Raw genomic sequence first — 27,033 nt, forward strand, 5'->3', positions numbered from 1 at the left:
AAGACAGAGGGATATGGAGGCAAGAGAGCCCATGGGAAATGGCCTCTGAATTCTCAGTAAGGAAACAGGAACCTACAGAGAGGATGGGGCCAGTGAGGACCAGGAACAGAGGACATTTGGAAATAAGCATTATTCACAGGCTTAAAGGAGAATCTGCCTCAGGGTGATCAATGATGGATTTCATTTTAGAAATAGTCAGTCTGAGATGGACTGAGCTGCCAAGATAGATTTGCTCAGTAAACAGTTGGCTTCACTAAATACATGCTTTCAGCAACTTTCACTGGATGTAGAGGGTATAAAACTTCCTACTTGCAAGGAAATGTTTTTGTCTATTTCTTCCATCTTGTTCATTCCTTCATCCTACAATATAAAATAGCGCTTGCACAGGCCAGGCACCCAATGGTGTATTAGAATGAACCTCCAGGGGTTGGCACAATGGTTCAAGTGGCTTATCCTGCCCCCGCAAGTGTTTACATCCCATATAGGTTCCAGTTCGTGTCCCAGCTGCTTCATTTCCTGTCCAGTTCCCTGCTTGTAGTCTGGCAGTGTAGTGGAGGATGGCCCAATGCCTTAGGACCCTGCACCTGTGTGGGAGACCCAGAGGAGTCTCCTGGTTTCAGATCAATTCAGTTCTGGTCACTGCAGTCATTTGGTGAAGGTGAAGCAGCAGATAGAAGATGTTTCTCTCCCTCCTTCCCTTTGTAAATGTGCTTTTCCGATAAAAATAAATAAATCTTAAAAAAAAAAAAGAATGAGCCTGAGAAGGGTTCATTGAGGTTGATAATTGCAGACGAAACCAGTGTATAGTAGAAAGTGGCAAATAAGAACCTGTGGAGTTAGAACATTATGCTGCTAAGGGAGTGGACTCTACAAGCTGAAAACCAGGGTTCCAATGCCAGCCCCCTCAATACTTGTTTCTCCTTCTCCAACATAGGAATGGTGATGGTACCAACATTAAAACAGCTGTGAGAATAAATGAGGTAATATGTATAAGGTGCTTAGTACTGTGCTTCACACGGAATGAACACTCAATAAATGTTAACTAGTTGTTTATCATCTGCATTTCCCTTTACACTAATTAAGTGGCTTGAGTTCCCGTCTGTAATTCAGACAGAACAGCAGTAAAAATTCAGCAGTAAAACATCATTACTCTAACAAGACAGTCTATGTTAGCCTCAGCTTGCCTCATTCTTCTTCCACTTCTCCCCATTAGAAGGGATATTGAGGCATAACTACATTGAACATAGAAAAACTGTAGTCCACTTTAGTATTTTCACTACCCATTTGATACACCATGGCAGAACCTCTCTTTTCTCTTGGTGCACTTTAAGACTAAAACCCTCTGCTTTTGTAAAGGAGCAAATGCAGAAAGCAAAAGAAACAAGGGCAGAAATTCCTAGTGCCCATTTTCAAGGGATATTATAACAACATGGCCTGACTTTGCCTGAGTTAATTACATAGTACATGACTGACATAGATTTTATTGATCTGATCCATGTAGGTGCTACACTGATATTTATCACTAGAAAATACAGCCGCTATATAATATGTATCCTTATGAATGTTTTACCTTACTATTATCCATGCATTAACATACTACATATTCATGTGTGCATATATCACAATCACCAACTTATTTCTCAGGCATCCAACAGTTTTCTACAGAATCTGTTATAGTGATGATACAAAATTAGAAGACTGAACAAAGAACTTCGTCTTAATAGATAGTCTCAAAAAGGTTCAGGAATAATACAAGATAGCAAGAATTATACTGAGTACTGTGGCTTTCTCTTGCCTTTCATGGTGGGGAAGGAGGCAGATACAAAAATTATATGCCATCATGTTTGTTCCTCAAGAATTTCTAGTCAAGTGAGGGACAGAAACCACAGAGCATGAAAATTAAAATGAGAGAGCAAAAGTTAGACAATCACATATCATAAGGAAATGCAAGCTGAGCTGCAAGAAAGCAAAAACAAAATTAGAACAAAAAGATGGAGTCAGAGACAGGCATTTAGTATATCATCAGATCAGATGCCTGCATCCCATCTGAGAGTGCACAGGCGTGGCACGTGCTGGCTCCCCTCCTGATTCTAGCTTTCCACTAACACACACTTTAGCAAGCAACAAGGAGCTAGGTTCCTGCACCCGGGGGGAGGCCTGCTGAGTTGCTAGATCTTGATCTCAGCAGGCCCAGCCCCAGCTCTTACACTCCCGTGGGAGATCTCTATCTCCCTGCCTTTTCAAATAAATACTAAACAGTTTTTAAGTGGAGTCAGTTCCCCCTATGCCAGTATGTCTCAAAGGACATAACACCAGTGCCCTGTTCTTATTTTAGAATCCATTGCATGCCACTACTTTTCCAACTCAAGTATTGACAAACTGATGGATTGTAATGACTTAAGACTTCATGTTTCCACCAAAGAAGTATATTCAGTGGCAACAGAAGAAGAAAACTAATTGAAATGCTGTATCTAAAAAGTCATATGTGTATTTGTTTTTCAGAGAGCTGACATAGCTGTTGCTCCACTAACTATAACACTGGTCCGTGAAGAAGTCATAGATTTTTCAAAGCCATTTATGAGTCTGGGAATCTCCATCATGATAAAGAAGCCTCAGAAATCAAAACCAGGCGTATTCTCTTTTCTGGATCCCTTGGCTTATGAAATCTGGATGTGCATTGTCTTCGCCTACATTGGTGTCAGTGTAGTTCTTTTCCTAGTCAGTAGATTCAGCCCTTATGAATGGCACTTGGAAGATAACAATGAAGAACCTCGCGACCCGCAAAGCCCTCCTGATCCTCCAAACGAATTTGGAATATTTAACAGTCTTTGGTTTTCCTTGGGTGCCTTTATGCAACAAGGATGTGATATTTCTCCAAGGTTTGTTTCCGTGTCATTCCCAATGTGTCCTTGTATCCTTATGGCCATACTCCATCCCTGTACATCTGTCATTCACTCATCTCAACTCCAGATTTCTTCCATTTAACATTCCATTCAATGACAGATTATCATTGAGCCATTTTGATTAAGTCCATGAACTGAGGGGTCACTGCCATGGCTTTGGATGTCTTTCATGCATTTCTGTGGGATAATATGTGTACATACATTACATTTAAATGTTTAAACTCTGGCAGCAATGTTGGCTAATATTAACATAATTCATAAAAAACAAAATATTGAACTCATCATTACGTGAGTTAATTTTTTTTATCTGCCAACAAGTTGTATCTAGCAAACTTTGCAAAAAGACAGAAACCTTTTTTTAAAACCTATCTTCCCAGTTTCAGTGTCCCCCACCCCCGTTTTCATTTTGCTCTCGGATTTGCTTTAAGTATCCATTGTAATAGTCCGCCCAAATTTTCTAGCTAAAACTACAAAACTTGTCAAAGAAAACAGGAGAAAATCTGTGTGACCTTGGATTGTACAAAATTCTTACACAGAACAGAAAAAGCACAATTCATGAACCTTTGATAAATAGGACTTCAGTAAAAAACAAAATTTGGCATTTCTAAATATACTCAAAAGATGTTGCTACAGTATTGATAAATCTTGAAAATATGCCAAGTGGAATAGCCAAGCACAGAAGGCCGTGTATTATACAGTTCCATTTATTGAATATCTCATAACATATCATTCTATCTGTCCAACACAAACAAACCCATATAGAAAATACATTGTGGTTGCTGGGACCATGAGGACAGCAGAGAGGGGATAATCAGAGGCAAGGTCAATATGAGCCAAGTGGGACTAGGAAGAAAATGTTACCACACTACATATTCGATAAAAGCCTTATAGCCAAACCATATAATGATATGTTGCAACTCAATAAAAATAAGACAACTCAATTCTGAAAATGAACAAAAGATTTGAATAGAAAATTCCCCCAGAGAAAATGTACAAATGACGAACAAGTACATTAAAACATGGTCTATATTGTTAGTCATTAGAGAAATGTAAATTAAAGCCACAGCGAGATAGTTCTGTACAGACTCCAACATGGCTGTATGCAAAAAGACCATACCAAGTGGTAGCAAAGCTGTAGAACACTGCAACTCCCGGCTACTAGTAGTAGGAATGGAAACTGCTACTATTACATTGGAAAAGAGTTTTGCAGTTTTTGCTAAAATCAGACATATACTTAAACTATGACACAGCAGTTCTACTCTTAGCCATTTACCTAAGGGAAAGGAAACCATCCACACAAATATCTATACACAAATGTTCATAATACCCTTATTATTAATAACCAAAAAGTATAAGTAATCAACATCCATCAACTAGTGAATAAAATGTGCTGTACCCATAAACAAGAACACTATTCAGCAATGAAAAAGAGTAGACTGTTGTAACAATTAGCCTAAATCTTCAAAAGAAGCCAAGTGAAACAAGGCAGGCAGAAAGAGCCACTTATTATTCAACTCCATTTACTAAATTCCATTTATTTAATATCCCATAAAGTATTATGCCATTTGTCTAAGATAGATGAATCCACAAAACAGAAAATACATTAATGCTTGCCAATGCCTCAGGAGAAAGGGTGAGGGTAATCAGTGTCAAGGTCAGAGCGAGGCAAGCAAGGCTCAGCACAGCAAGTGAGGGGTCAGATCCAGGCATTATTTAATAATCAGACATTGCGGTCCTCATGGACATTTTGCATTCATTTTGACTTGTTCAAGTATCACACTTGAGTGCTATTTACTTTGACTAATACGATGACAACACTGGCCTTCCATTAAAGGTTGGGGGTTGGGGCAAATGTATCACTGCATGTTAGTCCTGTGCCTGCCAGGATTAACAGCAAATGGCTTTGGAGGATTTTGTGTGTGTGTGATGAAGGCATTCCAAAGCTGTATTATGATGATCCTTGTGCAAGTCTGGATCTACAAGAATCACTGGCAGCAGATTCACATTGGTGAATTTTATGATATGCAATTTTTATCTCAGTAAAGCTAGTGAAAATACTAAGCAAGTATGAATGTCCTGGGCCTCACCTGCTCAAAGTATCAACTCACCTAAATAAAAAAGCATGGTGAATTCATAATAACAAAATATTATCAACCAAAATAACATCTTTAGAATCTTATAAAAGGCAGGGTTTTCTCAAACAAAATGTGATGGGTTTTAGTAAGCGTGAACATCGATCAAATACTAACACGGGAGTCAATAATACAAAAGAATAGGAATTTCCACCTGTTCCTTCCATGTTTTCACAGCAGACTACATTCTGAGACTGTCTTCTGGAAACACAAAACATTGAAAGTGCAGCTTACAGCGGATCTGTAGCAGCTTTTTAGAGTACCCTGTGTGGGGCAATCTCCCTTGGCTGTGTCACATGTTTCTGTCACCTTCAATGTGCTTCGTCAGATTTTCAAGATTACTCCATTCCTTATTCCTTTTATGTTAAGGATGTGTGTCCCTCCGTGATATCATCCAGGAGTTCATTTGGCTTTGTTTGTTTGATTGATTGGTTTTTCTGAATGATCATTGCAAGAAACTAGGGTTACTGGTTACCAAACGAGTCTGCAATTGAAAGGTGTTTAACAGGGCGATGGTCTATGCTGAGACAATGCTGAAGAGTCATTAAGGCAGATTTTATTGGTTTCTATAACAGAATTTTCAAACATAAATGTGCAATACCTCTACTGCTGCATCCTCAAACAGGGCTCCTAAAAAAAACATTTATTTTTAGAAACATTTATGCATATTGCATTGTTAAGGAAAAACTTAAAGATGATGGCCTAAAAATGACAATTTGAATTGATTTTTTAAAATGTTACAGCAGAATTTAAGCTGTGGCTCTTAGATGGCACTGAAATACATCAAATGCTTTTTTTCAAAGTGCAGACTTAAATTCTACAGCTCTAGATAATGTCCTGTAGAGCAACGGCTTTCATTTTTTTTCTTACCATGACTCACAGTAAGAAATGCATTTTTCATCACAACACAGTATACATAAATGTATATAACAAAATGCTATTCTTGTAGTACACCATGCACTTCGAAATTCCCTGCTCTGTTTCATTTTGTTACGCGCTGGTCAGAATTCAACCCATCAATAAGGTACAAAGTCTACAGAATAATCCTGGTCTTGAGCGACAATTATTATCCTGATTGTGCTTTCAAGTATTAAGTTATTATCTTTATGAGCTCTATTTTTCCACCACATGAGTGATCCCTCCTCTGATACTGTCTGTTGTGTCCTTCCAAAGAAATGATATCTTTAAACCTTTTAATAAACTCTTCAATTTCTTATCATATTTATTATATGCCAGCGAGGAGGAAACATGTTTCCACTTATCTTGCGAGCTCTAATGATTACATATTCGTGCTCAATTGTGTGATAGCAAACCCCTACTGTAATGTGTTTCTCTATTAACAGATGTAGGAATTCCTGATAACCATAGCTGCACTTAAAATTTATGGTTGTCTTCACAGCAAACACCGACATTATGCTTTCTTTCTACTTAATGGTTATACTTAGAATGCAAAAAAAAAAAAAAAAAAAAAAAAAAAAAACTCTGCAGAAAGCCCACAATGTGGAGCAAGCATTGTACACTATGCTATGTTCTCAAAATTGAAGCAATTCAGGGACTTATAAGAGATCACATTTTAAAGTCACATTAGCAAATATTACAGCAGGAGATGTCAGGAAAAAAATTCATTCGACTGCTGTTATTTCCTGGGAGCTGAGATCCAACAACCTTTCCCAAGCTCTTACTGTGTTAGGGTGGAGGCATTTTACCTGCATTATCACTTGGATCTTAATCACCAAATACCACTCCATGGCAGAAATGAACCTTATTTTTATGCTCAGGATACAGATTAAATTGTTTGCTGATCACATAGCTAGTCACATGGCTAATGGTCACAGGCAAAATTCAAACCTAGTTCCAATTTCAAAACCTATGCTTTCTCCACTTCAAGCTGTTTTTCTCACATCACAAACAAAATAACAGTAGCAAACTAGATAGCATGGGTACAACCCAAAGTCCCGGAGTTTTTAGGAGCCAGAACAGGTCAAGAGTTCAAGTTCATGGAATTTGGAATCAAGTTGATTTTGATGCAAAAGAAAAGCACTTCAACCCATGCACAGCTTTTTGCTTAATACTCATTTCCATGGACTTTTCAAAATATTTGTTTATCTGCGAGGCAGAGAGAAGAGAGAGACAGAGGCAAGCAACGGGTTTCAATCTGCTGGTTCATTTCCCAAACACCCATGGATGGCTGGTGCTGGGCCAACCTAAAGGCGTGAGTAGGAACTCAAGCCAGGGCTCCTATATCAGTGACAGGGATCAGGCTATTGAGCCATCAAGGCTGTAGCCCAGAAGCAGCCCTGAAGGAAGCTGGAGTCAGGAGCCAGAGCTGGCACCCAAACCAGGCACTTGGCTGTGGGATGTGGGCTGCTTAGCCATTACACTAGATACCAGCCCTCAACAAACTTTTGAAGACCCCCACATAGGCATGGATTTCAATTTTTTTTTTGCACCAAAAATAAACTTCCCATGAACTTTTTGAAGCACATCATGTTTCTACTCCCACACAATCCTTCCCACTCCCGCCTGAAGATCCATTGTTTGTTCCATTCCTTTTCTCACGCTCAGGCACAAGAGGTTTTTTTTTTTTTTTTTTTTAACTCAGCTTCCCAACCTCTGAACAAAATCTGCAATTGCCCCGATCGTTAATGAAAGTAGGCAGTGAACATTTCAACTGCTGTCAAGCATGTGTTCACTTGAAGTAAAAGAGTGGAAAATCAGCAATGAGACATCAAAACTCCCGGCATTGTTCCATTTCCATCAAATAAAGTTATTGACAGTTACACAGAAGCTTAAAGAATCTATGTCAATATTAGGTTTGATATTTTCAACTACTCCAATTGTTCCGAGTAAATTGCTTTGTTCTACATAAAGCTGGAGGCTGACTCAACTTTAGAGAGGGTAATCAATGTAATAAGCTGAGGTTTTAGCCTTCCACAAAGTGATTTGTTGTGGGCAATAAGGAGAGGGTGTGGAAAGATTCAATTCAATCCTCCTCCCTCCGAGTGGAGGGTAGAGGGAGAGGCAGTGGGAGTAGTCAGATGGAGGGAGCTCAGTGGTTAAGAAGGTGGGTGTTGGAATCAGCCTCCCTAGATTCACAATCTGCTTAGCAGTTGTGTAACCTGGAGCAAATTACTAAACCTTGCTAAGCCCCAGTTTCTTATCTGTAAAATGTAAAGCGCAGTATAAGTTCGCAACAAATATTAGCTATTGTTATTATTATTAGCTATTGTTATTATTAAATTGGCTTCTCTTAATTATGCTCAATCCATAAATACAAATGGAACTGAATGCACTTGCATTTTAATTCTTAAAACCACTTAGGAAGACAGCTGAACAGTCCGTACCAAAGAGCTGGCTTCTGCTGAGAAATAACTGGCAACATTCCTTCTTGATCCCATATATTGCTTGCTTTAAGGATTATGCCTCTTGCAAATACTTTGATTGCGGCATTCTACTATGTTTTATTGACATTGGCAGGAGAGCACAGCTGTCTTTTAATCTGAAATTTATTTCCTTTGTAAAATTTTGGTAGAGCCACTCAGCAGTCCAGATTCTAAGTCCTTCCGGACAAATGCTCCCCCTGCTGGCATCCTGTGCAGCTGCAGGTACCTGTGAGGGCTTAGCCAAAACAAGGCTTGGGAGAAATATTAAAGAGAAAAATGGACAGACCAGCTAACTTGAATGTGATCACTGTGTGCAGATGATTGCCGAAGCATTACTCTCTGAAGTGTTCAAGACACCTTATACTTGGGAGAGAATACAGGGCCTCTGTCCAGGTTGGCTGACACACAGATCCTCCTGTAGAATAGGAAATGTGTGCAGAATAATAAAAAGACTGAAAGATACAAAATGAATGAGATCAAAGGCAACAAGATTTTTTTGGCTCCATTTTAAACACTGTGCTTTCCTCTGCTGCTTTATCACCTTTGTCTTCATCCTACTGCAGATTCACTTCAAAGCAGTAGTGAGGTGGTAATAAATTCATGATGTAATAGCAGACTTTTTATTACATGTATTTCATGACATTTCTGGATGAAAGCCATAGCTTTTGAGTCTTTGGAACATGATTACTTATTCTCATCAAAGAAGGATGCCAGAGTTAGAGATTGACTCTGCACATTTTTTAAAAAATTTGTCACAGACACAGCATTGAATGGAGTGTAAAAATGATACATTCCTTGGAAGGAGATTTTTTTCTTTAAAGAAATGATATAGAGTTTTTACAAAAGAGAAGTGGTTTTCAGTTCCAGTTCTTCATCTTAAGAAGCTAGTAAAGTACAGATTACAAGATTTCCCTACATGATTAAAGTTATAGCACACAGCTCCCTTTTATTATAATTGCAAGTCTTAAAATACATCTTACTATTAATTCTATCCTCTATATAAAACTATCCCTCATGATTAAAATTAACAAAGTATTATATCTTCCTTGAGATATCCATTTTGCAATGTCTTATGTCTGCTTTTCATTTGTTGCTAATGAACTTTCACTAACTTCATGCTTTCTCTGCCATTGCTTCCAAATGTAGGGTATGCTTCTTATAATGCACCTTTATAAACACAGAACCACAGTGCTTTACAGCCATTTCATTATGCTAACCTCTGAATCTGTCTTGTGCAACCAAAGTGTCTGAAATGAATACTAAGCATTTTGGCAGCTCCATTAATGGAGGGAATGGTACTGGAAATGGCAGGTCTTTTCAAGTCAGCTATAGTGTCTATTCTTGTTTTAATAAACCCTTATAAAAGCACATGAAACGTGGTTGCAAAGCAGCTACAGTTTTACTAATGAAAAAAAAGGGAAATGTAAAAATGTTTATGGAGTGTCTGCACTGAGGGCTCCACCACAAAAGTTCCCAGGGACGGGAGCTGGGCTTCCCAGCAGTGGAAATCTGCTGTCCCAGCTGCTCTTCTCTGGAGAGGCCAGCGGGGAGTGCAGCCTCCCACAACCCACACCGAGGCCATAAGAGTGCTTTCTGTCCCATCTCTGTTCAGGTTGCTGCATATTACGGTACCACTTTTGTGTGGCTCATCACCCAAATTCTCCATGCCGATAGGTACATGATCCCAACATTAGCCACATAATTGCCCAAGTTAATGGCCATGTAGACAAGAGGCCACAAAAATGAATGTTTTGCATTTAGTTTTATTTTCAGTCATGTCAACAACCAATCTCAGCTGAGTCATTCAGATTAACCACATGATGATCTGAGTCAGTATTAAGGTGGCCAAAATAGCCAGATGATGATGTGCAAGCTTGATTTTAGATCAGACAGGCACAGCCACACTCCATTAGTCTCAATAGAATGGAACAATGTAATTTCCATAAATTACTGTATTTTTCTCCACATTTCAAGTAGATAATGCATAAACTACCATTAACATCCACAGCAGCAGAATATACCTCTTTCTGTATTAAGCTGTGATTCTGGAAATACTCCAAAGTCATTTTTCCTCTTGGTCCAGGCAAAGCCCCATCATTCCAAATAAGGCTGACATTCACAGTTCCACAGATAATAAACAACAATTAGCCGTACATGTTTGGTTTTCCTACAACTGAACTTCTCAGTGTTTGCAGGAAAATTGCACCTTCTATAATTTATACATTCTGGATTTTTCTTCATACAAATCAGGTGCATTTTATACTACAAAAATGTGGGCATTTCTTTCCTAATGTGTAAGTACAGATGTTTTAATTTCTGATTTCTGTTTTGTACCTTGGTGTCTTTGTCAAATGCCTCTATTTACTTATCTATAAAACAGTATCTAGTGTAGGAGTGATTACAAAAGTTGTGCATGGGAAGTGATTAGAACAGAGTCTGGCATTATAGAAAGCATATTTAATTATTATTGTTAGCGTTTCTATTATCCTATTACTTTGAAGCATTACCCTTACCGTGATATTATTTCCGAAGTCAATCCTTCCACACTAAATAAAAGTGCACGGCAACAATGAATAATGATTCAAAAAGGCCTGAATTCCCAACTACAACCCTGTATACTTTGAGCTTTTGGAAGTGCCACACAGCTTTTCTGACTCATCCAGATGTTTTTACCTCTTCTGATTAAAAGAGAACTGTTCCCAGATGAAATCCTGAGAGAGAGTAACTAGTAGTTAGAAAAATCTGTTGCAAAGCAAATTTTCACATCTGAAAAGTTAAACATAATCATGTTCAAGACAGAACGAAATAAGAGTTGTTTCCGGCATCCAGGGACCAATGGGATTTGCAGACATAAATTGAATAATCAAGAAGGTTTGTGAGTGTTAACCACTGAAGAATGTTATTTAGCAAAACACTTGCCAAAATTATTTGATCAGAATGTAGCATCTAAAACAACCAGAGGGAAAAGGTTATCTTGGGACACAGGAATTTAAATGTGCTTCCAAGTGGTAAAACGCTAGCACAAAGAAGAGATTGATTCACCAGCTCTCAGCCCAGAACGGCCCACTTCCCACAGAGCCTGGAAGTGTGCCAGGCTCCTAGGCCTATTCTTGACTTCATGACAGAGTGGGTTCTCTTCTTGTGAGCTTTTCTGGGCACTGAGAGAACATAGCCCAAGCAGGAGGGAGCTCTGCAACACAGCAGAACTCTCCCCAGAACGATGCAGCAATGCTTTAGAAACCTTACGGAGTAGAATGTCTTTCCTACAGAGGCAGCCTTCAGGGACACTGTAAGGAGACGACATCTCCCAAGCATAAGCCATCACCCAGTGCAGAGCAACTGGGGCCTTTTATGCTGCCCCCTAAGTGCCCTCTCTTTGAGGAGCACTCATGAAAGGCAGACATTTCTTATTGCAAAATCAGATTTACAGAGAGAGGAGAGACAAAGATCTTCCATCCTCTGGTTCACTCCCCCAAGTGGCTACAATGACCAGCAGAACTGAGCTGATCCACACCCAGGAGTCTCTTAGAGGTCTCCCATATGAGTTGCAGGATCCCTTCCATGCCATGTTCCTTCTAGTAAAATGTACCCGTTTATAATCCCATTTCCTACTAATTGGCTAAGTGATATATGCTGGTCAAATAATATGGTACACTGATGAAGCCTCTGGGGCAGGTTAAGAGAATGGCTTTGCTCATGGGCATCTTTTGGGTGGGAGGCAGGTGGAAGAAACAAGCCTTTCAGTGCCTCTCAAATCCTATTGCCTATTTAACTGGTGGCCTGTCCTGAGTGCCTAAGGCTTGATATGCTAAAAAGAGTGTTTTCAAGGGCCAGTATGATGGCTCAACTAGTTGATCCTCCACCTTGCAGTGCTGGTAATCCATATAGGGACTGGTTCATGTCCCGGATACTCCACTTCCAATCTAGCTCCCTGCTTATGGTCTGGTAAAGCAATGGAGGATGCCCCAAAGCCTTGGAACCCTGTATTCACGTGGGGAGACCTGGAGGAGGCTACTGACCCCTGGCTTCAGATCAGTGCAGCTCAGGTCATTGCGGCCATTTGTGGAGTGAACCAGTGGATGGAATACCTTTTTGTCTGTTCTCCTCTCTGTAAATCTGCTGTTCCAATAAAAATAAATAAATCTTTTTTTAAAAAAAGTTTTCATCTTCTGAGCTCCACTAGCCATTAACTACTTGCCTCCATGAGTAGTCACCAACTCTGCCAAGTGGCTATATCTTTATTAAATTTATTGAACTTAATAGTGCTCATTTACCAGTATCTGCCCATTTCTTATCAAATGCAGGAAGAATTTTGACTGTTTCTCTAATGACATCCCTTTATATCAGTAGTTCCCAACCTTGCCTGCACAGTTTAATGTCCTGTGGGGGAGATGAGAGGGCTTTAAAAAATACAAATATCTGTGCTTCAACTCTCAAGTTCTGACTTAATTGGTCTTGGATAAGCCCGGGAGTGAAATTTTAAGATCTTAGGTGATTCCTTTGTGCAGCCAGTGTTGAAAACCACTCACCAACACTTGTGTCTAGCAGCGCTCACAGCAAGAGAACTCACCAAGTTAAACATTTCTGCCACTAAAAACTAACTGCCTTGAAACCTTGTACAGGCCATATTAGGCATGCATCATCATCATTTTCCATCATGACCTGGAGTGTTGTGATCATGTGACATTTGTGTACTGATTTGATTTATTCACCTTGCTCCACCTGATACAGCTGTACTGAAATCACTCCTCTTTGTAGAAATAAAGACAAAAGATTTCATCCAGATGTGGCCCCTCCTGGATTTCTTTCTGTTTTGTTTTGTAGATCACTTTCCGGGCGCATTGTTGGAGGGGTTTGGTGGTTCTTCACCCTGATCATAATTTCTTCCTATACTGCCAATCTTGCTGCTTTCCTGACTGTGGAGAGGATGGTTTCTCCCATAGAGAGTGCAGAAGACTTAGCTAAGCAGACTGAAATTGCATATGGGACCCTGGACTCTGGTTCAACAAAAGAATTTTTCAGAGTAAGTTCTTTGCAGTTCACTGGGCCTGCTGGTTTGTCCCTTGTTGTGTCCTTACGGTGCTTTTGAGACAAGGTTGGGAAAGGGTGGGAATGTTGTCCAAGGAGAGTGGCCTGGATACTGATGCAGTTCGGTGTCTTTTAGAAGGGAGGTGCTTGTGAGATGAAACAGGTAGCCTACTGAGAGCACTAAATTTCAACTCCTGGCCTTGAAACCTAACCCTGCCATGAAGTGATCATTTGTCCTTAACCAAGTCATTTAACTTCTGTCAGCTATGGTCCACTTGAGTCATGAGAATATTGAACTAAATAATACCTGTTTTTCCTCATAGCTTTTACAAAAGCAGTGATTTCATGTGTCACGGGTTCATAGAAGATAAGTAATTGGCGCCAAGTCTCCGACAAGTGATGAACTATATAGGAAATGACCAATTTTCTTTTAGAAATCAATTTTCTATTGAAATTGCAGTTGTTTCAAATAATACTGTATATAATATTACCAGGAAGCTGATAATTAAAGTCTCCAGTAGGTTTATTTTCCCTGTCACATTGGCCAAATTTTGGAAAGGGAACCACAAGAGGAAGGGTGAAAGGTGATTAAAGCAGAAAACGACAGGTTAATATAATGGACAAGTCATATTTACATAAATTATCTGTAATAACTACACTATTGGGGAAAATACCAATGGAATTTTTAAGAACTCAAATGTTTTTCAGTTGCGCCAGCAATGAAAATATGTTGCTTTTGATCATTATACACATTACCACTGCCTACTAATGTCACCAGAATCATACAAAAGTCATTCCAGTTCTAAGTAGGTGGAGAGGAAAATTTAGTTACTCTCTCCAACCAATAATCAAGTTATTAGATAGCAGCTATAATTACTGACTTCTCTTCAAAGGTCCAGAGTAAACAGATATTGGTTCTCAACAAGCTTATTTTATTAAAACAGTAAGAAATAGATTTCTACATGTATTACCGTGAGATTTGTCCAATTGCTTCATGGAAAACCAGGAGGAGTCTGTTTCTAAGCATTATATCAATTAAATAAAAACTGTGTTCACTTCGTGAAGAACAAAGACCGAGTTCCAGGACCTTTTCTAGAATGCTCAGTAGTTCAGGACATTCATATCTCACCTCTACCACCTTTTTACTGAGGAGATCACAATCCCCAACTGGAAAATTCATCGTCATCAAAATGATATGAAGCCCCTCTGTAAGTAACCTGCCTTTGACCCTCACTACTATGGTAGTCCCCGAAGCTTATTAGGGTACATTCCCTGCCTCCCATTCAATCATTCACATGTGGAAGGGTTGGAAGCCACGGATTTCCATCTGTTGAGTAGTCAGTGCATAATCAACTCCATGGAAAGCTGATTTGATATCAGCCCTGAGCAGAGCTTATGTTCACCATCCCAGTAAGCACCAAATTGCTACATGAACTAATTGACCACTTAGTATATCAAGACACCACACAGGGACCCTGTGATAAGAGATTCTTGTTCCATTGAAAAGCTGCCTTCCTTCAACAGCAATGAGATTAGCAAGGTGCATTTTATATAGTAATGAATAGATGGCATCAATTCCCATTAAACTTTTAAAGTCCATTCATCCATGTTTCAGGCAAAAGAAGGTTCTCTGGGAAGACTCATTAGCACAAACACTTAGCCACGTAATCATCTCCTGACATGCAGACCACATCCTCCACTCATTGTGAGTCTCTATCTACTAATTCTTTCAATGAAGGCTTCCTTATAGAACACTATATTATCAGAGATGATTTGAATCAGCAGCTAATTCTGTGCAAAGCAATTGCCACATTCTAATTGGTTTATGGTTTCTAATGCTCGCCCATTTTTAGCCAATGAGTGATCTTCAATGAGGTAATAGAGCTCTTTTGAAAAACTGATTAAGGGAGGAGCTAGCCATTTCTAGGTATAAGGGAACAAAACTCATTTTCTAATTCCCACATGCTACTTCGTTTTACCCCCAGATGGTCCTTGGCAACAGCATTAGGTACTCTGTGAGGTGATTATTCAGGATAGCACACAAAGGTTGAGGATCTAAGAGTACAACTGAGCAGCACAGAAAAATTAGCTCTTTTATCCTGCTTCTACTGAAAATGTTATATAAACCTAATGCATGGTATGCTTGGCATTCTATAATACAGGAAGGTCCCATCAATTGGTCCCCAGGCCATTTTTGCCTGCTACGTCCTCCACCCCGCTCCCCTTGAACCCAATGGACACAGAGGAGGCAGTCAGAATATCACATCATCTTTTACCCATAGACTTCCCCACAGCTATGTCACTGCCCCCTCAATCCTCCTTGATCCCAAAACATCAAGGCAATTTAAGAACAGTAACTACACGCGCACACACAAATTGGAGCCTTCTGCAACATGCCTTTTGGGCTGTGGAGGATTAAAACAAGATCACATACAATATTTACAAACATAACGTGAGTGCATTTCTTCCCATTCTCACTCCATACAGAAACCACAGGGACCAAATAGTAATATCATGAAACAGCCTGAGGCTAGCCCTCTAGTTCTTCTACTAAGAGAGAAATAAATACAATAGAATTCTTTTCTAATTGCCCTGAAGACATTTTTACTCATCCTGGGTAAAGCTGCCATTAAAATCATGGTATTTCCAAATGACTCCTTTGTTTTTCTCATTTTCTAAGCTTTCCCTAGCTGTCATCTTACAACCACATCAATTCGCTGGCATACAGCAGGAAAGACAGGCAGGATAGAGCTAAATGCATGCAGCTGGAAGAGACATCTGGACTATTACCATGAACCTTCTTGACTTAACTGATTTCCTTAGCAGCTTCAAAACTAAATATCCCAACTAGAGGTAAAGGCACACATGCTTTAAAAAGAAATATAGTCAACTTTATTGCCATTGTCCAGAGAAATTCCACTACGATTTGCCCCCAAAATGATCATTCTCCACTAACTTTCAGAAATTTATCCTGATACAGAGTGATGCTAAAAGTAGCAATTTTGGGGGTGGGGGAGATTCCTAACTTCTCTCTGCCTGCATACCTCTGGAAATATTAGAAGAGAGTTAGAATGTTCAGTCACTTTTCCACATCCTTGGGGACTAAAGGAGGTGTTAGCTGTGTGTGCTTTTTTTTTTTTAAGATTCATTTTTATTTAAAAAGCAGAGTTAGAGAGAGAAGGGAGACACAGAAAAAGATCTTTCATCCATTGATTCACTCCCCAAATTGCTGCAATAGTCAGAGCTATGCTGATCCAAAGCCAGGAGCTTCTTCAAGGTCTCCCATGTAGACGTAGAAGCCCAAGAATTTGAACCATCTTCCACTGATTTCCCAAGCCATTAGCAAGGAGCTGGATCAGAAATGGAGTAGCTGGAACTCAAACTGGCACCTGTATGGAATGTCAGCACTACAGACAGAGGCTTAGCCTGATATGCCATGTTTCCATTTTTTTTTAATGAAATGTTTACTACTAATTTAAGTCTCTTTTAAGAAAGTAAAGAAGATATAAAGGAAGAGTGGAGAGTTGCTCTAGCACCGTAGGCAAGACAGAACTGAGCTTTCTCAGGAGACCAACCCCGAGGGCACTAAATGTCTTCTGAGTTGCAGACCTGGTTAGCTCTGTGGAGGTCAGCTGAATAACAACAAAGAACACTGTCCTTTCATGTATGGGAAGCTGAGTGTAGGCAGTGAAGGGAGGAGCCCTCCCAAGCTGACTTGGGATTTGTCATTGCTAACAATATTTACATTCTGTTTACGCATTCAGCCTTACACTCAAAAAGCATTTTCAATTGAAATGCTCATTTCGTCAACATTTATTGGTAATCTATAATAAGGTTTGAAGGATACGGAGGAAGGAGAACAAAAAATTTCCACAAATACACCTATTCAGGCTATGTTGTCATTTTTTTTTTTTTTTTTTTTTTTTTTTCCTTGTTGTGTGATCTTGGCACTTTTTTTTTTTTTTTTTTTTTTATTAATTATTATGCATTATGTGACAGTTTCATATGCTCTGGGAATCCCCCCACCCCTCCCTACACCCCTCCCCCCTGGTGGATTCCTCCACCTTGATGCAGTATTACAGTTCAAATTCCATCAAGATTCTTTCCTTGCAATATGTTGTCATTTTGACAAGACTAAGAAAAGTCAGTGGCTAAGCCTGAAGCTTTATGGCCACAGCGCTGTGTACCCAGCAGACCTCCTTGCCTCTTCTCCCAGCCTAGAGCCTTAGGAAACCCATCAAAAAGTGAAAGTTCTCTGATTAAATTTTTTCTCACAAAATACAATGATGAATTTAAAATCTTAACAGACAACATACATGGACCATGGAGGAAAAAAATTTAATGAGTTGCAGACACATGATGTGACCAAATGTTTGAGACACAGCCCAACGAACAGCCCCAGCAAGAGATGAACTGACACCAAAAGATAATGTTTCAGAGACACCTGCTACACATATTACTTGGCAATTTTTTTAAAGAAAAAAAGTCTCATATTTTTTCAAATGGCTGTGGTTGAATCTGTGTTATTTTTTTTTAAAGTGTCATTTTACTATTTCATATAATATATTATAAAGCAAGAGCCATAGACCTTACAGCCCACGACTACAAGAGGCGAGAAAGCAGAATTCTGGCCACATGTAACTGTGGACAAGAGCAAGATGCATTGATTGGCCCTGCCCATCCCTCAGCAGCTAGGACCTGTGTTTCTAGAAGGATTCCTCGCAGACATATCTCAAGCTGAATGGGAAGGACACGGAGGCCAAGATTCACTGGACAACTGTACACACAGCTGAACACAGACGTACTATTTCTCTCCAAGAACAAGGAGAAACTGCAGCTATACACATAGGCTAAGAACGAATGCTATGGAGCCCATTATTTATAAGTTATTCTCTAATACTTGATCTTTTGCAGTACATTCCACTCCACACTAAGCACTGAGGATCTCTATAACTAAAACAAACTCAATAAACAAAACTAAATTCCTATTTTTGGCCTAACCACTTGATAATATCCAAACAGGCTTGTTCACCACATTTGGAGATTGTTTCATGGAGATGAGGGAGGAACAGACTGACTTACACTGTAGGCACCTCAGATAGCTACAGATGGTGTTTTTGTCTATGGAGTCCCTGCCCAGCCTGAAGCACGTACACTTCACTGGAGCTGACAACAAGCTCCGTCATTCTCCATAGCCACAGCAGGAAGGTCAACTAGTTACTGAGCGCAGCAGAACTGGTCTGCATCCTGCCAAAACTCAGTGTGGTGCACTGTCAATTTTCCCCACCCAGTCACGTGCATTGCTGTATTCAATCCTCACAACAATCGTGCAATGCAGCCAGAACAGACCACTATACCTGCTTCATAGGGGAGAAAGCTGAGACAAGAGGACACTGTGACTTCCCATGACTTGTCAAACATCACTTAGCTCAGTGGAGGAGTGGAACTACAACCCTGATGCTTTGCATCCACACTGAGTCCTCTCCCCACTCTCCCCACTCTCCCACCCCCTTCAGTGCTACCCTGGGGTGTGAGTATTCATAGCCCCATTGGGGCATCGTGCATGAATCAGGCCTCTGTCTCCTTTCCTGTTGCCTCTTTGTTTTGATTTCTCTTGAAGGCTCAATTAGAAAAGGAAGCCTGTTTCTACTTTTGAAAGACATCTTTCCATTCTGGCAACTTCAAAGGGAGCCAAGATAAGAAGGCAAAAAAGGGAAGGCATCCATAAAACTAGAGTGAATGCTATATAAACACAGCAAACCCCTGTTATCACACAGCTTTAGTGTCTCAGACGATAAAGGTTGCTATGTGTGTGGGTAAAATCGGAAAGAACAAGAGAAAGATGGAAATTATTTCTAGTTTCACCTCCGCCAGTGACTTCGTTGTTTGGGTAAGAACTATCTGATGTCAGTCTTCTTGTTTACCAACAAGAATGTCACAAAAAGCTCCTTTAACGCATATGAAATTCCGGGAAACATTAGGAAAAAGGAAGCTAAAGACCCTCCAGTCAAGGTGCCGTAGACACGAGGAGCGCTTTTGACAACTAAAATTAATCCCTGCTTTGTCAGTGGAATAGATGTGACAGGGTTTTTGCTTTGTTTTTTCTGTTTTGTTTTGTTTTTCTGGATTTGCAAAGAGAAAAGGCGCATTTATATCCTTTCCCCCATTCTCTCCACTCCTACGCCCTCATTTACAAACATTGCTGCTGACCTCATCTCCTAGTAAGCCCATCTTCAGCCACCCTTCTACGCCCCGCAGACTCAACAACTTCAGCCTGCACAATTCTGAGCTGCCCTTGAAGACCACCTAGAAATCTGAGGTGTTTCCAAAGTGACATGCAGGCCATCTGTCCAAAGGGACCAACCATATGGATTTGATTAGCCTACCTCTGTTAGTCCTTTCCAGGTAACCTATTTGCTTATGAGAGCATTTTATAGCCTGGAAAGCCTAAGGTTGTTATGTGTCCATTCTCTTAGAGGCCGCCAACAGCGGGATAATTAACATCACACAGGACTCCTGGGGTCTGCACAAAAACACTGCAACTAGAAAAACTCATCTTGGAATCTTTGTTTTCTCATCTGACAATGTCAAATCATGTCATAGCCTTCCAGTTAAAGGGATGAGACTCAAGTGTTCAATTAGACCTTCCTTGAGTTAATCCGGCAGGCCTGTGTGGGTTAAAGATTTACAATTCTTTATCGCCAAGCAGGAGGCTAAAAACTTAACCAGAGATATCAAATACAATTTAAACTTATTGGAACCCATGTAACAAGAACAATGAACTAGATGGAACATTTGCTTGCAACCCACTTTTGAAAAGATGAGCCAATTTACACCAATAGTGATTTAGGCACCAGGGCTACTGTACCAGGAATGTGATAGAATTCCTAACTTCAAGGAGCTTGTAAACAGATAAATAACCTTGTCAACAGAGACAATGGAAAATCAAAAAGTTCATAGAAAATGTAATTAAAAGATAAGCCTATTTTATCACAAATTTTTTTCCATGCATGGTTTTTTCAGGTATATTGTCTACAAGATTTCTGAGGGCTCTGCATATACATAAATTTCCATTTTTGATGCCAACATAAAGTAGTTTTCAATTCTACTTTCCATGAATTTTTTGAAGTGTTCTTGTAAATCTAGGCATGAAACTGTTAGATCACATGTCAATTCCCGGTTTATTTGCTATAACTTTTTAAAAGCCTATTTGAAATAAAAGGGATGAAGGCATGTGTTCTGTTTTCTTCCCCTTCCTGCTTAGACAATGTTAAGCTTCTCTGAAGCAATAGACGTTTCTGCTTTAGAAGGAAGGGAGTCACTGGGTAACTAGTGTGGAGAGTAGAACATTAGTTAATGTTAAAAAGTTTCATCTTGATGTATGACTGAACTTAAGGGAAAGGCCTAGGCATGTATGTGCATGTGCATCTTCAAAGAAGGCCTAAATACTTGTTTACACCACACATCTGTACCAAGTCCTGCATAGTTTACCTTGTAACAAAACTTGGTAGAACATGTTTCCCCTGTTTGGGTTACAACCCTGGAGACCCAGCAGGATGCACACATGAAACTCGGGCTGTCCTCCTCCCATTAGAAATGGCTTAGGATGTTACCTGCTGGAAGAAAGGGTCTTGCACAGAGATAATCTAATGTATTTCTTCCAAGTTTTGGGCTGTGGGCATCTATCTGTAAGCTATCCTCAAAATCAATATCCTATCTCAAATAGGATTTTAGGTGCCCCCAATAAAGATGTAATCCGTTTCTGTGCCTAGAAAAATCTGAATTTCAAAACAGTGTCTTTCTTCCCATTGTTATCAAAATTCTTATGTGTTCACAACCTGATTTACTTCTGGACTTTATCGTCCAAAATTATTTCATTTCTAATTGACCATTCTTGTGGATGCTTTGTAACTCCCAATTTTACTTCCTTTGTGTATTTGGTCTGGGTTACAGGCTCTTTCTTGTATCAATAAGTGACATTGATTTTACAGCTCACTAGATAGAGTAACCTGTCCTAGACATCTGGGAAGAAATCACAGATGTCATCCACACCCCTGAGCCCTATATGCAAATGATAAAGGAGTCAAGAGAGTTCATCAAAAGAAGTTTCTAGAGAAAGAGCCTTCTTAAAAATATTTGGAGAGAAAAGAAAACTCAAAGGTAGTTCAAGGGGTATGTGAGAATATGTTTGTGACAAAAAAAGAACAAAAATTTGTTTTAGATTACATTAAAATGTAGCCACTCTTGGCCAAGTATTATTAATATCCTCAAGGATTCACATTAAAATGTGTTTGTATAAAATGGCATTTGTCTATATGTCTTTGAATAATGAGAGTTTATGAAGCACAAAATAAGCAGTTTCCAAGAGAAAGTATTGCTTTGAATCAACTGTATCATAGTAGAAATCAATATATAGACAGCCAAGGAAACACTGGAAATCACTGTTGAAACCCAAGGTGCTCTGAAAACTGTCGTATTTCTAGCTTTCTAATCTATATCATGCACATGGAGATGAGGTTCATTAAAAAGGTGCTCTCCAAAGAATACTTTGTTCTCTTTGAAATGAGTTGAATACCCATGTTGAAAAGCAAAATCCATCATGCTTTGGCAAATGTCACAAATTAAAGATTTCATAGACAACCTTTCAGATTTCAAAACAACCACTTTAAATTAGTTTCAGATGAAATAAATAGCCCCTTTCTTGTATGTGCTAGAACAAATGGGATAATCAAAAACAGAATCAAATTAAAGCTTCCTTGCAGAATAGTTTTAAGTTTGATTTCTAAATATTTACATCCTATCACTTTCTTCTGCACACACACGCAACTTTGCAGGTATCAGCATATGTGTGAATGCAATTAGAGTATTATTGGATTTTATTATATGTGAAAGGAGCAGAAAGAGTCCTACCAGCCAGATTCTGAAGAATAATTTTACTCCTTTTTTTGTGGCCTAGGGTTATAGCCAATTGCACAACCAGGAAAGTTGAGAATAGCATGTTAATTCAACAGCTGAGGGGAAATATAAAGAAATTTAAAGATGCTTGGATAAATTTCTGTAATAAAGATTAAAAGTAAGAGATAGGCACTTGAAGGATGCCTCCAACTTTAGAGCTGACATGCACAGGATAACCACAGCTTCTCCAGGTTCATTGTTGGTTTTGTCTTAAAATTTTTTCCCTAAAACTGTCTGAAGAGCTGACCTACAATGGCCTGGACTACAATCTTTTACAAGGTTGTTTCCCAACCTTCACGATAGTTGAAACCACTCAGAATGAAAACAAATAGAGACTTGCCTTCAGATATTTGAAACAGAGACATTTTCAAGGTGGACTTGCTCAATGGAACCTTCAGGAACAGAACAAAAATCAGAGTGAATATTACAAGGACCGTAACTTCAGTGTAAAAAAGAACATGATAATAGAACAGTCCAAAGATAGAATGGGCTGTTTATCTTTGAGAGGGTTCAAAAACAGGCTAATGGTCAGTTGTCAGAAATGTTGAAGAGGGAACTCAATAACGTGATGAATGACTGCACTAGGCCAGTGCTTTCCAATGTGTGTTGCATATAAAATCATTCGGGGAGATATTATAAAATACAGTCTATTGGATCTCAAGCCTGTGCTTCCAGACAATGATTCTACAGGTTCTGGGAATCCATGTTTTTAAACCATCACCCCAAATGATTTCAACAAAAGTGACCAAAAGCTACTCCAAGAGGAATATTTGACTACACAACATATAGGAGAATTTCTGCTTTCATATTTTAAGTTGGCTTTTCCTGTATGAAGGCTGCAGGAAGGAAGTTGGAGACTGGGCCTGCCTGGGAGGAAGAGGAGTTCTAAGAGTGAGTGCACCTGGCTGGCTGAGAAGAAGCCTCCCAACCCCTGAGCCTCTCAGAGAGGGAGGAAAAAATTTGCCTCTGTCCAACAGAGACCAATGGAAATGATTGCTCCAGGGGCAAGCTAGCAAGGTTAAGTTGGCACAGTTGCCTTAATGTTTTGCCAAAGCTTTAGGGAGCCCCAAGCGAAGCTTTTCTGGAGGGAAACTCAACTATGGGATCTGGCTGGAGACCACGAAAACCAAACTCCCTGAAAGCTAACAATAAGAGAAAATGAAACTGTAAGGAAGCTATCAGAAACTTGGAACTTTTCTAGTTTTGACCTTTTACACCTATGATCCAGATTAACATTCTTCCTTTTCTACAGCCCATTCAACCAGATGGGTCTTGGGTATCTCTAAAGACTCTTCAAGGAACCCCAAGATTCAAACTCCCCATCTTAGAGAACTGGGTGGTCAAGTCCAAATGCTCATTACAAGGGGATACTTCCTGTCAGCATGATCATCATAAAGGCATTTTATCTAGATAAAATAATCTAGGTAAAAAGGGATTTCTTAGTGGAAATGGGCCAGAAATTGCAGACAGCCAAAGAACCTGGAAATTTCTACCCTTGAGAAAAAAGCTCTCCCCTGCTTTTCTTTAACCACAGCTACGTACCTTTCTCTTTCTTTCCTTTACCTGCTATGTGCTATATGGTCAGGGCTAATATGTTTGTAGGGTTTTTTTTGTTTTTAAAAACTTTTATTTATTTATTTAAATTGGAAAGTCAGATATACAGAAAGGAGGAGGGACAGAGAGGAAAATCTTGTGTCTGCTGATTCACTCTCTCCAAGTGGCCACAGCAGCCAGAGCCAAGTGCCTGGAGCCTTTTCCGGGTCTCCCACATGGGTGCAGGGTCCCAAGGCTTTGTTGCTGTCCTCCACTGCTTTCCCAGGCCATAGGCAGGGAGCTGGATAGGAAGGGGGGTCACCAGGATTAGAACCGGCAGCCATATCGGATCCCAGCGTGTGCAAGGCGAGGACTTTAGCCGCTAGGCTACCATGCCAGGCCCTGTTTGTTGTTTTTACAGAAGCTACAGCAAGCCTCTTAACCTTCAATATCCCTACGTGGGAGAATTTGGGTGACTATCTCCAATGCTAGCCAGCAGGAGAAAAATCAAAACCACAGAACCTCGCAGAGGCAGGGGCATGAAAAATTTCATAAAAAAGGAGAAAATGAGACAGCAAGAGAAGGTTGGTCAAGAGCTTGGAACCTCAAGCCAACATGAAGAAGCTAGCGTGCGAGCCCTCCCCTTTCCCCATGTGATGCGTGAGGCTCCTGTGTTGGTACTTGTACAGAGTTTTCAGGAGGTCTCAAGCATCAAACTTCCCCATAGTAGAGATCAGTAGGTGAACACAGACCTGATCTTCACACAGGGAATTGTCAGTATTAAAATGTGGTTGGAAGTGATAGGCAAGAGAAGTGTCCTTAAGAAAGAAAAGGGACAAAATGAGAGGTGGCACCAAGAGTTTGGATGCTTAGCCACCAGCCAGCCAAAGTTCCCTCTACTACCCACACCACTGTTGATTTCCAAACTTCCCTCATTGTCCCGTAATATGCCTTGTGTGGTGAGGTGGCTCTAGTGTGTCACTGTGTTCCAGAGGCTACAGGAAGCCCAAAGCCCCAAAGTTCCCAATCTCGGTGCACATGAATCTCACCACCAGGAAAAGCTCAAAGTCGGAAGTTTGTCAGGGCTTTCAGAATGAACGAATTTTCACAGTGGTTTGGAAGTAAGATAATTTCCAGATTTCTGCCCTGTAACCAGAAGCACATGCCTAATGCACCTGTTCCTATTCCTACTCCCTTCCATTTGCCTATTGAATCTGAATACTGGACAACAAAGATAGTTGCATTTGTGTCTTGTAGAAGCACAAAGGAGATGAGGAGTACAACTCTTCTCCCACCTGAAACACTTCAGAGTGGGAAGCCCCAAGTACCCAGCCACATGGCAGCATGAAGCCTCCTGGGAGTCAGTGGGGTTGATTGGTGAGGGGAATGTGAGCTGGATGCCCTCCTTTTAGTATCAGCACCAACGAGGGTTAGGGAAGGCCTATCTTTCGGGAAAGCAGTGGTCTTGTGGTGGATAGCCAAACAGAAGTGCTGGCTCTTAGGCCTTAAAGAAAGAAGTACAATTTCTATGATAACTTTCTCTCTCCCTCCCTCCCTCCTTTTTAATTCTATATTACCATTGCCATTTAAACAATGTTTTGCAATTCAACAGAAATACATAGAATTTCAAAGGCACCCATCTCTGCAGTAGGCAGAAAATACCTATTGGTATAGGCACTACGTTGGTGGTAGAAGCGTTCCGAGCCTCAAGAAGGAAAGAAATCCTTTCCATCCCTGAAGCCGGATTGCTGAGCCTTCATCCACATCAATGGTCAGCACTTGATCAACGTTGGAATCAGTACAACCTTTGCCTGTTATGATTGGTCTATGGACATTACTAATATTCAGACCATGTTAAGCTGGAACTGTTAACACATTAGTGTTTCCTGCTATAATTTATTTCTATCACTTATGTATACTTTAAGAGGAACCATTCCATCCTTTTAAAGATTGATTCAAAAGGCAGGGAAAGTGGGAAGGAGGGAGGAGGAGGAGGAGGAGAGGAGAAGGGAGACGGAAACAAAGAGAGTGATAGAATTTTCCATTCATGAATCTGCTGATTAATTCGCCAAATATCCACAACAGCCAAGGCTGAACCAGGCAAAAGCCAGGAGCCAGGAACTCCATCAGAGTCATGACTGGTAGGGACTCAAGTACTTGGGCCATCATCTGCTGTTTTTCCAGGTCTTAGCAGAAAGCTAGATTAGAAAAATAGCCAGGACTTGAACCAGATCTCCAATATGGGATGCTAGTATCATAAACAATGGCTCAACCCACTGCACCACAATGCTGGCCACAATTCCATCTTTCTAAATTCCTTTAGGGTACCATCATCTCCCCAACAAAAGTGACAATGACAAAAGGAGATCAATAAGGGGAGAGTGATTTTCTTTGTCTTTAATGGAGACTAGATCAGTTCTTGTGAGGCTAAAGCACACTCTTTTCCACCCTGTTCCACTGTAACCCTTGTTCACGTGGATATCTCCTTCTGCCCTTCACACTTTGGGGATGCAGCATAGCATCCACTGCTTGAGGCCCTCCCACCTTAAATCACTTTGTGCTGGCTTTTATTGGTTTATGCTCCCTGGCCATTCATAGGATTGTCATTCTATCAGACCAAAGATAATCAAGGACTAGTTGGAAACATTTGTTATCTTTAAGGTTTTCTCTTTCTTCCAAAACATTTGGCTATACAAAACATCTGGCCCTTACCTTGAGTGAGCTATGCATCAGCACATTCACAAATGATAAAGGCAATTAATAGTAACTACTCACTTTAGAAACATACTCTTCCCTGTAAAATTGAGATCCCTTTGTGCATTTTGTTGTTCATAGATCATTAACCACTTCTCAGAGAAACCAGGAGGAAGGCTTTCAAAAATAAACACAAAACAGTCCATGCCTTGATAGGGAAACAGCTTGATTTTCAAAAATGACTTATTTGTGGCACAGTTTTTTTTCCCTAGGAATTCATCTGTTACGTAATGAAAGGCATACTCTTATTTAAGCACAAATCACTGAAAGGGAAGTTCAAAGGCATCAGAAAACTGACTTGCTGGGGGCCACACTGTGATACAATAGGCTGTGCTGCTGCCTGCA

The 27,033-nt window shown here is 40.0% G+C and overlaps 1 protein-coding gene across 2 annotated transcripts in view; it reads left to right on the plus strand.

The window, feature by feature from the left end:
• GRIA3 (glutamate ionotropic receptor AMPA type subunit 3) overlaps positions 1–27,033 on the plus strand; it is a 304,452-nt gene that overhangs the window by 233,183 nt on the left and 44,236 nt on the right. For both annotated transcript variants that reach the window (XM_004587661.3, XM_004587660.3), the window contains exons 11-12: positions 2,503–2,879; positions 13,243–13,441. In XM_004587661.3, the coding sequence (XP_004587718.2) occupies positions 2,503–2,879; positions 13,243–13,441 (576 nt within the window). The remainder of the gene's footprint in view (positions 1–2,502; positions 2,880–13,242; positions 13,442–27,033) is intronic.

This window comes from Ochotona princeps, chromosome X, assembly GCF_030435755.1.
Source record: "Ochotona princeps isolate mOchPri1 chromosome X, mOchPri1.hap1, whole genome shotgun sequence".
In the NCBI taxonomy this organism is placed as follows: Eukaryota; Metazoa; Chordata; class Mammalia; order Lagomorpha; family Ochotonidae; genus Ochotona; species Ochotona princeps.